This window comes from Xyrauchen texanus, chromosome 21, assembly GCF_025860055.1.
Source record: "Xyrauchen texanus isolate HMW12.3.18 chromosome 21, RBS_HiC_50CHRs, whole genome shotgun sequence".
NCBI lineage: Eukaryota > Metazoa > Chordata > Actinopteri > Cypriniformes > Catostomidae > Xyrauchen > Xyrauchen texanus.
Genome location: NC_068296.1, coordinates 24,569,012 through 24,581,825, shown reverse-complemented (window position 1 = coordinate 24,581,825; position 12,814 = coordinate 24,569,012). Strand labels below are relative to the sequence as shown.

The 12,814-nt window shown below is 41.7% G+C and overlaps 1 protein-coding gene across 1 annotated transcript in view; it reads left to right on the top strand.

Moving 5' to 3' along the window:
* LOC127661400 (copine-2-like) overlaps positions 1-12,460 on the top strand; it is a 39,640-nt gene extending 27,180 nt beyond the window's left edge. Inside the window, exons 15-16 of the mRNA XM_052152069.1 lie at positions 11,170-11,406; positions 11,974-12,460. Of these exons, the coding sequence (XP_052008029.1) occupies positions 11,170-11,406; positions 11,974-12,081 (345 nt within the window). The 3' untranslated portion in view covers positions 12,082-12,460. The remainder of the gene's footprint in view (positions 1-11,169; positions 11,407-11,973) is intronic.
* Positions 12,461-12,814: the final 354 nt, after the last annotated feature.

Sequence of the window (12,814 nt, the reverse complement as noted above, 5' to 3'; positions counted from 1 at the left end):
TTCAAAAATATCAAATTATGCCTTTTTACATGACATTATATACTGTTGTGAACATATAATAATTTATGTTTACCATTAAGATATTTGTGCACTGTGACATTTTATTCATGACAATTAACCCCCTTCAAATTATCATTAGTGTAATGTGAAAAAAATTTACAAGATAATATTTATTTAATTTAAATATTAAAAAGTTAAAACTTCTACAGATATTTTATTCAAATCTGCATAGGATTATTATTTATTATTACAGTGAGAATAATAATTGAGAATAATAATTAATTACAGTAATAATAATAATAAAAACAACAACTATGAATGCATTATGGAGGTAATGATGTGTTTAATTGTCATGACAATAATGTCATAATGCTAAAAGTATTAATGGTTCTTTAAATAGGCTTCCTTCTCTACAGGTATAAAGAGAATAAAATATAAAATATAGTTTATTATATTTTCTTTTGATTTTGTAGTAAAATATTATCTGAACATGTTTAAAAATGTTAACATAAATGTTTAAACTAAACCAGTCAATGACATTTGTCAATTATAAAGCACAATCTCTTCTCGTGCTTGCTTAAAACATCATGTCACATCAGAACAGTAAGCATACTGTAGACACAAGCCTTTCATGAGCCATGCTAAACTCACTTCATGACCAACACATTCTGTCTAGTAGGAAAACTAAATAGTTATTATTTAACCTCCTTCAGGAGAGCCTAGAGCTCTTTTTCTCCCTAATTGCACCCTGTCACCTCCAAAAGATAAAAATGGGTAGTGAGATAGAGAGAGAGAGAGAGAAGAATAGAGCCTTAATGCAGTAGGAGAGAAGTAGTGTTGTCTTCTTGTGGCTGTGTTAATGCAGATAGGTTTATTAGCAGTGATCTGTGAACTCAAGTGTTTCAAGCCATTGTCATTATTTCCACTACAACTGAATGGCCAATAGGTCAGTGGAAATGCTTTATACACATTTATACACATCATTTAAAGTTAGCAGAGGGATTGGAAACTCCCAAGTAAAGGTTTTCAGATGGAAAACTTGTGAAAGCTCCATTATGGACGTGTAAACTTTGAGCTGTGAAGATGACACTTGACGAGGTAATCAATCAATTCTGCATGTCTGTAAATATTTTGGTTATGTGTCTCTGCTCTGAGTAATGAGATGCTAATGAGCCTGTATGTTAGCACATTAAAAGCCAAGACTTCTCTATCCTAGCAGGAAAGGTGAGTTTGCTGTCTTATGGGGCTTTTACACTGCACGGTACAACTCGACTCAACTCGACTCTGCTTTTTTGGGGTTTTCCACTGTGGATAGTAACTGGCACCTGCTACTTTTTTTAGTAACACCTTGGTCGAGGTTCCAAGCGAGCCGAGCTGATACTAAATGTGACGTCAAAATCCTGCAGATCACTGATTGGGCAGGACAAATTGTCTCACTGGATTTCCGACACGCGACATCAACCCGCTAGTTTTAAAGTTAGTAACAGCGATAGCAGTATCATTTGTTCACACGACTTTCGAATTGTGAAAAAAGAAATGGCTATGCGCAAAACCACGCCGTGGTCAATAAACGAGGTGCAGACAGTCCACTCATTAGCGATAACCGAAACGAAAAAGTCTCTCAGGAAGTGTCTCAGCTGCTGGCCGCACACGGCTACCACCGGACCTACCAACAGTGTAGGGAAAAGTAAAAAAAAACAAACTTAAAAGTGACTACAGAACCATCAAGGAAAAGTGGAGTGGTTCAACCAAATGGAAACCGGAGAGCAATGGGAGGGAGAGTGCCCTGGACTCAGCCACGATGAAGTATGGTATGTTTTGTTACATTAACTCTATACTCTGCTTGAAAGCTTCACTTTATTTAGTTGACCAGCTACTGGAAGCTTGCTTCTAAAACAACCAGGTCAAATGAACTATTACACTTGTGTAAAATCACCATGCAACAACTGCACTATGCAGCACAATGAGCTAGTAGCTAACAGCTAGCGGTTGTGTTATTGTTTTGGTCAGTTTTTGTCGTGTTAAAGATGATGTCACAGCAGTAGGTGCAGTGCAACTATGCCCATCAGCCTATAATCCCACCCACGCTGAAGAAGCACTAAACTGCAGTGGAAATGCAAGCTCAGAAAAGTAAAGCGAGTAGAGTTGAGGCGAGTCAAACCTTAACGTGCAGTGGAAAATTGCCAATACTGGTACCACAATGAGTCCAGCTTGCAGATTATATGTTTAAGCCTGTCCAAATATGTCATTCTAAAAGTTAAAGGGATAGTTCACCCAAAAATGGGCATGGCATTGGTATTTAATTATATAATTGGCATTTTTTCTGATTCAGTTCCACATGAGTGTCCTCTTCTTATGTTGCCATCTTCCTAATAATGTTCAGTGGCTTCTAACATAATTTTTTTTTACATTGTCTGAAGAATGGCATTGCTATTTGGTTGCCTGGGTGTTCTGGCTAGCTACTTGGCAGGCAAAAACGCAAGTCTGATCAATTTGAAAAGTAAATGCATACCTCTCTCAACAAGCCGTACGGTTTGAAGTATCATTCATGTGTCACAGCATCATCGGACTGAAATTGCTGTCATTGCAGGCAAACTCAGTGCTGTGCATTTACAGGTAAGACATCATCCTCCCTCATGTGGTACCCTTCCTGCTGGCTCATCCTGACATGACCCTCCAGCATGAGAGTGCCACCAGCCATACTGTTCATTCTGTGCATGAATTCCTGCAAGACAGGAATGTTAGTGTTCTGCCATGGCCAGTGAAGAGCCCCCCCATTGAGCAGAAATGTCTGGGAAATTGCAAGTGCCTTGGTGGAAGAGTGGGGTAACATCCCACAGCAAGAACTGGCAAATCTGGTGCAGTCCATGTGGAGATGCACTGCAGTACTTAATGCAGCTGGTGGCCACAACAGATACTGACTGTTACTTTTGAATTTGACCCCCATATGTTCAGGGATTATTCCATTTCTGTTAATCACATGTCTGTGAAACTTGTTCAGATATGTCTTAGTTGTTGAATCTTTTTAGTTTCATACAAATATTTACACATGTTAAGTTTGCTGAAAATAAAAGCAGTTGAAAGTGAGAAGACGCTTCTTTTTTTGCTGAGTTTACATGTGGATACAATGTGGATCAAGCTTAAATGTCCTTTGTCACTTTATACATATTCACCCTTTATTATAACATTTAGGAATAGGGACCAATAAGGTAGCGGCAAGTAAGAATCTGGCGAGGAGTCAGATTTCAGACTTGGTACCGAAGTACTAGTACTTTTGACATCCCTTCTTTGTTCAAATCCCTAAACCTTAAGGATGAGCATTAGTAATGGTGAGTCTTGCATTAGAGTAAAAGTTAGTTAGTTAGACTTAAAACTGCATAAGCAATAAAATGTGTTCTTTAGAGAGAGCAAGGGAAAACATCTCGTTACGTATGTAACCTCGGTTCCCTGAGACGTGGGGGAACAAGACATTCCATCACTAAGCTGACGCTATGGGGATTGTCCTTCTATACGACCTAGTTGAAACCTTTCTACAATAACACCAATTTAAATTGTTGCCTTGTATTAAATTGTTGTCTTGTATTAAAGCGGGCGCAAAAACACCATTCCTCCAAATTTTCTGACTGAGGGACAAGAGTGCGTCGTTCGCACCTCAAAGAACTCTGAGTCTGTAGTGTGGCCAGCTTACGCAATGTATCGTTCCCCTCGTCTCAGGGAACCGAGGAAAAGAGGGGCATAAGTTTATGTTTTTGCCAATGAAATAGCAAGCGCTCTAGACAGAGATGACTTGCTATGAAAGAGACGTTATGTCTAGGTTGCAAATCCTTGCAAATGTGTTTTGCAAAGACTGCTGCAAAACATATGTCTTGTAAGGTCAAACCATTCGTCCATGCCCATGAAGAGGCCACACCTCTAACTGAGTGTACTTTAACACCAATTGGGCAATTCGCACCCAGCGACTCGTAAGCCAGAGCGATTGCATTAATGATCCAGTGAGAAATTCTTTGCTTGGAGACAGACATTCTGTTTGTGCATCCTCCATAGCACACAAAGAGCTGGTCAGACAGACTGAATTGGCAGGTGCACTCAACATATGTGTGTAGCGCTCACAAAGGGCATAAAAAATGCAAGGACTGTTCCTCATCTGAATTAAATGGAGGGGAAAAGGCTTGAAGGTGAACCACCTGCACTCTGAAGGGTGTGGTTAGAACCCCTAGGCACATAGCCTTTTCTGGATTTGACAGTGGTTTTTGAAAGTCCTGGACCAAACTCCAGACATCAATATTGTCAACTGACAGTGCTTACAAATCACTGTTTTAGTGAGGTCAAAGCCAGCAGTAAAATGGCCTTAAGAGGACTCAGGGGGACCATGAGCACTTTTAGGACCAAAGTTAGGTCCCAAGTCAAGACTGTAGCCAAGCAGGGGGATTTAGCCACTGCCCCCTTAAGGAATTATGATTACATCATGTTTGCCTATAGAGGTGCCGGCTTCAGGTGCGTGATACGCAGATATAGTCACCACATAAACTTTGAGCATTAATAGATTGAGCACTGCATCCAATCACTCTTAAAGAAATGTACACATTTCAGGTATGGGGCAGTTCACTGTGTCTTTGCTGTGTGAAAAGCACCAATTTGTGAACACTTTCCATTTCAGTATGTAAGGGTGTCTTGTGGATGGTGCTCTAGCCTGTAAAATGGTGTTCATAAACAACTGAGCCAGTTCTGGCTTGTCCGCTGTGCTCCGTTCAAAGGCCATATGTGTAGGCTTCATATTTCTGGTTGGGGATGCCAAATCATGTCTTCTGTTTGAAAGAGAAGGTCTCTCTTCAGCAGTATTTCCCATGGCAGCCTATCCAGTATTTCTATCATCTCCAGAAACCAGCACTGATTGGGCTATTTCACCACAATTAACAGGACTATTTTCATGTCCACTCGGACTTTGCTCATGATAGAATGAAGGAGGCGCACCAGGGGAAACTCATACTGGGGACTTCTATACGTTTTCTGAACAAATCAGAATGTGGTGATTCACGATGTTGGAATGAAAAGCTCTCAAAGCGAGAAAGACAGCCAGTAGCTCTAGGCAGTTGTGTGACATGCCATGCCCGTTTCGCACCTGTCCAGGTTTGGAAAGTCGGACGTCCATCACACACCTTGCACCAACTTGTGTTGGATGCGGAATGCGGAACTTCACTTGTGTCAGTACTGGAGAGGTCTTATGTGCAACAGACCTAATTGTATGATGCCATAAAACCCAGCAGGATTCGAGACAAACTTCTAAAAAGGAGATTTACTGGCAGGGGAAAGTGTGCTTTTTGCCCAGTTGACATTAGACCAGATTTTCCATATGGCAAAGCAAAAAAAAATTTTTTATACATTATTACACGTCCTTCAGATCTATTTATACAAACCAATTCTGAGGATGGATGTGTGATAAGATCTGTTTCTGACTTAACATTTTGAATGAGCATCATGAACAAGAATGGGCCAAAGCCCGCCATCCTTCTCCAGAACAAGGAAATAACGTTTGTAAATCCCGCTGTGTGTGTCACAGTCTGGGGCAGTGGAAGTCAGTCTGAGGAGACTAAGACTGCGAAGACTGCGTCTTCGGACGCACCGTGGAAGTCTAACACTGATGAAACGGGGTGGCTGATATGCAAATTAGATCATATAACCATGCTTGATCGTTTTTAGCACCCAGTCGAAAAAGCCCGTAAGTCATGTGTCCACGTAACAGGACAGAGGACAATTTGTTTTTTTCATTGTACGATATAATGCGCCGCTCACCATTGGGAAGTGGTTGTGCATAATGTGTGGGCTTTGAAGTGGAAAGCTCTTTATAGAAAAAGTGTGAGCGTCTTGTGTATGTTCATCTAGCACTGTACTCTTTTTTGCAATCTTTATTGCATGTGATTGAATGTGAGACACAATCAACATATTGAACAACATTTTGAACAACAATATTCCTTTACTGACAAATGGCAATGGGGAAGAGGGGAATGGCATTGTGTGTCAGGAGCAGCGCTGGGGTTTTTTTCCACTCTACATGGGGCTTGCGCTAAGGTGGCTGCCTTCTTTTGGGCGCTGGCTCGAGACAGAGCGGGAGTGAGCCGGTTGTGATGAAGTACTGCTCCGTTTTGGCATAAAATGTCTTATAGCCTGTGATTGTTACTGAGTTGTGACGTAGTGCTCAGCAAATCTATCCACAGAGCCCCCGAAAAGGCTAGCTGGTGACAGAGCATCAAATAGAGTGGCGTATTCTGCATCACGCATTTCTGTGAGAGTCAGCCAGATGTGATGATCCAAAATAACCAGATTTCTCATTGACCTGCTAATGGCCTGTGCAGTGACTTTCATGGCTCGCAGTGCTAAGTTCGTAGCAGTGCGGACCTCTTTGAACATCTCTGGATTATAGCCTTGCTCGTCCATTTGCTTGAGGAGCTTAGCTTGGAAAACATGGAGCACCGCCATCGTGTGGAGTGCTGAACCTGCTTGCCCCGCTGCTGAGTATGCTTTCCTAGTCAGTGCGGACATCAGTTGACACAGCTTGGAAGGATGAACAGGGCACCCTCTTCCACAGGGGGTAGTTGTGCATAGCCTATGCCTTCTCTGTGGTCCACTTTAGTGAGAAGAGTGGAAACGCTGTGCGAGCGAGCAGAATTTTGTCAGTTCATTATGAACTTCCGGAAAGAATGGGGCAGATCTGCGTAACAGGGTTGCTTGACGGCGTCCGAACTGAAAGATCAATTCATCAAGGTGAGATTTTTAAGGTTCCTCTGGAGGACACCACTTGAGACCGAACTCTTCGACTGCTCTTGAAAGGACATGAAGCATCTCTTTATCAGTGGCGCATGCACGCTCCTCGCCCTCACTGGGGGAAGGAGAGGCAACATCATTCATTGACCATTCGCCAGATGCAGCAAGAGACATAACATCATCCCCAACATCAGAACTGCTGAACGTGACAAGGTTGTGCGCTCCTGCAGAGGGCTGAAGCTCTACATGTACATACAGAGATTGAGGGGCTCACGGGGCGTGTGCTGGCACAAGATCCACCTCAAATTCATCCTGCTCAACCTCGCAGCCCCGCCATGTCTCCTCGTGGGATCCCTCGGAAGTCACAGAAGAGGCTGATGTGAGGGTGCGGGAGGCTGAATGGTCCCTCAGAATGAGGGCAGGTTCATTCCAAACTTCCTCAGCCATCTCAGGAAGAAGAGGCGCTGGTGAGCCTTCTTCACAACGGCTTCAGTGTGGACGGACCATGTGAGTTCTTCAGTGATGTGGACACCGAGGAACTTGAAACTGCTGACTCTCTCCACCGGTGCTCCATTGATGGTGATGGGGCGGTGTTCTCCGTCTTTCTTCCTGAAGTCCACTACAAGCTCCTTGGTTTTACTGACGTTGAGGGAGAGGTTGTGCTCCTGACACCAGCGTGTCAGAGTGTGCACCTCCTCTCTGTAGGCTCTTTCATCATTGTCAGTGATCAGACCTACCACCGTCGTATCGTCAGCAAACTTAATGATGGTATTGGAGCTATGTGTTGCCACACAGTCATGTGTGTATAGGGAATACAGAAGTGGGCTGAGAACACAGCCCTGCGGGGCTCCAGTGTTGAGGGTCAGTGATGAGGAGATGTTGCTGCCCATTCTAACCACCTGACGTCTGCCTGACAGGAAATCCAGGATCCAGCTGCACAGTGAGCTGTTTAAGCCCAGAGCCCGGAGTTTCATATCAAGCTTGGAGGGCACTATGGTGTTGAATGCTGAGCTGTAGTCTACAAACAGCATTCTCACATATGTGTTCCTTTTTTCCAGATGGGAGAGAGCAGTGTGTAGTGTAGATGCAATGGCATCATCAGTGGAGCGGTTGTTGCGGTAGGCAAACTGCAATGGTTCCAAAGAGGGGGGCAGAACAGAGCAGATGTGATCTCTGATTAACCTCTCGAAGCATTTGCTGATGATGGGGGTCAGAGCAACAGGACGCCAGTCATTTAAGCAAGTGATTGTGGCTTGCTTCGGTACAGGCACAATGGTTGATGTTTTGAAGCATGTGGGGACTACAGACAGGGAGAGGGACAGATTGAAAATGTCCATAAAAACACCAGCCAGTTGATTCAACTGAATTTCCGCTTTAACTACGTCTTCAGCTTCACACGTTCACGTCAAAGTACACTTAACTCACGTAACTTAAACTGACTGTGTGCCTCCATCGTCCTTTACATCTTCAGCTGAGAAAATGTCGATCTCTCGCACAGCTATTACAGCGTTACTCTCTTCACGAGCACAGCGCGTCTGTCTTCTTCAAAGCCAAAGGTGCAACTGTCTTCTTCCTCTTCTCTTTCGCACACACCATTGACAGCGCCACGCACCAAAATAAAAGTCCCTTGGTGAAAATATATCACCATTACATATATATATATATATATATATATATATATATATATATATATATATATATATATATATATATATATATATATATATATATTTAAGCAATATCACATGAGCAAGAGTGCGATATGGCCCTACATCAGCACTGCTGTGATTCGGCCGCAGGTAATCACAGCAGTGCTGATTTAGGACCATATAGCACGATTGCGAGTGTGATATTGCTTATATACAACAGTTCAAAGTTTGGAAAAACTGAGTACAGTCATAAAAAACACATTGTTTCAAGTAGTTCCATAAACACATTGTTTATGGAACTACTTTCTTACGCGACGGATCAAAATCTGCCATTGCTGGTTCAAAACAAATGATGCAACCAAGTCTCTGTTAGTAATTAAAAAATGCCACTTAAGAAATAGTATCACTGCTTGTGCTGTTGAAGTTATTGGATAAGAGAGAGACAGAGAGAGAGAGAGAGATGGAGTGTGTACAATCACCTGTTGACACTCCCAAGCAGAGATGCTGTCAGCTTTCTGAAGATCAGTTTTCTCAGTGGAAAAAAGCGGGGGTATTTCTCCCTATTTCACGGTAGCCGGTGCGAAAGAGTCGATCACTATAGAAACCGCAATGTCCTCTGCCATTTTAAACAGCACCCTTTGTGTAATTAACCAGTCTGTTGTGTCTCTAATGCTGAAGTTGTTCATTTAAAGCCATTTAAAACTATTTCCTAGCTTTAGTAATGTAGTAGTAATACTAGCAATCACAAAGAGCTGTTGTATTTAAACACTGGCTGATGTAGATTCACTATATGTCACCTAACTGGCTCATATTTCTTTTGCCACCAGCTGCTGGCTAACATATGTAATGTAAAAAAAATACATGTAAAAAAAAAAAGACAAACCATAGATCTTAACACATATGCACTACGCCTACACCTTAGTTTGGAACAGCATGAACACAAGCGGAGTGATACACACACAGTGAAGTGTCTGAGTGCTGATGGTGTTAGACCATCAGTGCTCATGGAACGTCTCTAGTCCAATCAGATTCGAGGACCGGAACTAACTGTTGGATATATACTATATATATATATATATATATATATATATATATATATATATACAGTAAATACTGTATACACAATATTACAATAGCTGAACTACTGCTGAAGCAGCCCATTTACCAGTGAAACTTCAAGCGGAGAGGCAGAGTAAATGTTACCCGGAACAGGGGAGCAGAAAGTGTTCATTTGCCGTGAAGATACCGCCCGCTGACTTGTGTATGTCGACAGCGATGTAGTGGAAGGCTTCTAGATGATAGATGAATCGCTGTCTTGAAGGAAGAAAATTTGGAGGAATGGTGTTTGCGCTGCCACTTTTATACCAGACAGCTTCGTGCCTAAAAAAGGGCAGGGCTTAAACACCATACCTAATTTTAGAATTGCCATTATTGTAGAAAACTTGGTTGTACTGAAGGACACTCCCCATAGTGTCAGCTTAGTGATGCAATATCAAGTGTACTGATTCGTAAGGGAACTGTTTATTGTGGCGGTTCATTATGCAACACAGTTTGGAGGCACTTGAGTCTTAGTTGTCCAAAAGAGTGTGTATCTTGGTAAACATTCACTTTCATTCTCATCTCACACCACAGAAAATTTCACAGAGGACAATTTCTCAGGCTGCATGCCTATTTAGGTCACATCACCAGCTTAAAATTAAGGCCGTTTTAGGACAAGGAGCTATCAGGCCAGTCCCTAATGCTCTCGTAAGCCCATTTGTTTGTATTTTTTGTACTTTGGCAGATCGTTTTAGGAAAATTCTAATAAAATGCAACCGGGTCTCATCTTTCCATGTGTGCAGCAGGGCTGGACTCCAGGATGAAGTATTAAAGTATTACTTCGTTTCAATGAAGCAAAAGCTAAATTATAGCTTGAAAGTGAGGCACAGCAACATGCTAAGTATTGCTGTCAGAGATGAGCTGCCACGTAGAGCAGGAGGAGGGAAAAGTGACAGCGAAAATCCCCTCCACACATTTACTCAAGCTCTCCGTCTTTCTCCCTGTGTGATGAGGGGGCAGGGTGGTATGGATGTTTTAACAGGAATTTCAGTACATCACCATGCTTTTCCCTTCGCTCTGCCTATGTATTTCAAGTAAACCGTCAGAATTGAGCTTGATTAACTATATTAATGGTGCTTGCTAAGGCAAGCATCACTATTATTATTGCTTAAACTTAAGATAAGGTGATTTTCAAAACCTAAAATCTTGTTGCTTGATGCTATTACTTTTCAAAGCGATTGAACTTAAAATTGTAACAACTATATTAAATGATAAAACAGGAAAAAACCCATAGACTTAAACTGAAGAAGGGACCTGTGACAAATCAAGGGACCAAAATATCATCAAGACTTGGGGGTCAGGGCTTTTGACTTGGGCCAGTAAGAAACCACCTAGCAACCACTCAGAACATCGTAGCAACAACCCTAACAACTGCATTGCATTTAAAACCAATCCAGAAATTTTAGCAACAGCATGGCTATGTCCAGGCAACAACCCACAAATCCCTATCATTCTGGCATGGGTGTACACCATTCACATATTCTTCAGAAAATGTAAAAACAATCAGGTTGCATTTATAGCAGCTGAGCCTCTAATTTAGAAGTTTATGATTTAATAAGAGGTTTTAAGGAAGTGCACAAAATAACATTGTGATGCACGTGACCTCTTGACCTTACACGGATTCTTCTTGTAATCTCTCTGCATTGTCTCTCTCTCTCTGCAGCAATACTTCACACTACTGGTAATTACTGATGGTGTGATCAGTGACATGGACGAGACACGTCACGCTATAGTTCAAGCTGCCAAGCTGCCCATGTCAATTATCATCATTGGGGTGGGCAATGCCGACTTTACTGCCATGGAGTTTCTGGACGGAGACAGTAGTGTACTGCGATCCTACACGGGAGAGGAGGCAGTGCGAGACATTGTGCAGTTTGTTCCATTCAGGGACTTTCGCAATGTGAGTGCTTCCCAAATTCTCTCCCTTATTGCCCCTGTATTGGTTCAGTTATGTAAGGGTGTAGTCATAGTGTACATGATGTAATGCTTTTAAAATACAGTTGCACATGATGATTTCAGAGCCAGGTCAAAAAGTATTTTCTGCACAGAATTAAACTCAACATTATGGAGATAATCTGACCCTAAGGCTCGAGCTTAGTCTTATAATCAATATTTCTGTTGCCCCAGACCTCAAGATAGTTTCTTGTTGTTCTTGGAGCACGTATGTAAATAGAATCTTCAGTAGGAGTGGGAGTGGGCGGTTTGTGGGCCATGTGATTTCCTCAACAGCATGAGGGAGCGGGCAGCACTCGCTCAACTGGGTTCCATTCAGAGGAAATTAAAATTAATTTAGCTTAGAGAGAATATGGAGGTACACTGTGCCAACATTCAGCACCACACAACCAAATGTGTCTGCCATTTCTTCATTTCATTAAATGGAAATGGATTAAGAAGTGCCTTCTGCCAGTGTGTACTCGAATATGCATATTCAATGACGTCATTGTGTGTGTGTTTGTTGTTGTTCCAGGCTCCGAAGGAAACTTTAGCCAAATCCGTACTGGCAGAGCTGCCGCAACAGGTCACACATTATTTCAAACAGAGGAACCTGTCGCCTAGCAACACAATGCCAGAATAAAAGCTTGAGGCCTGAAGTTCACACTGCATGTTGCCAAAACCTGCTAACTGTTTACAAACCCCCCTTGACCAATTAAATGGGCAAAATGCATGTTTTATTCTGTAAATGTGTTTATTTATTGGTTTATATATGACGACTTATCAATCAAGATGCAATGGCCATTTATGTGTCTATGACAAAATACGTGAATAATGGTGTTTGGCTGAATGTAACTTTATACTGCCATTTTCTGTGTATTCAGAGAAGTGAAAGAAAAAGACCTATTATGTAGTGATTTGTATTTAGTGATAATCGTATGGTGCCATGTCAAGGTGGTGTTATTGATTTTGTTGTTGTATCAGTTGTTTATGTTCCACTCAGGTCAATAAATTTCATTTGTGAAAAGTCATGACACTGTGACCTATGAAAACACATTACTACCGCAAAAACGCTTGCATTGATTTGGGAACCAGTGCTTTAAATCGGATTATCTTCAGTTATGAAAATTGGTTCTGTAATTGTGGCAACTAGCAGGTTGTTAAAGAATCAACAAAGCACCTTCAAGTGCTGTGTCCTTTTAGAACGTTTTATATTGATCAACAATTTGCAACATTATTTTGATTTAAAGTCAACACAAAATCAAGATTGCCCCTATTTAATTTCTTAAAGGAATTGTCCCTCATTTTCTTAAAAAAAAAAAAAAAGAAAAAAAAAGAATTTAAGTTACAGTCAGGCACTTATAATGGAAGTGAAT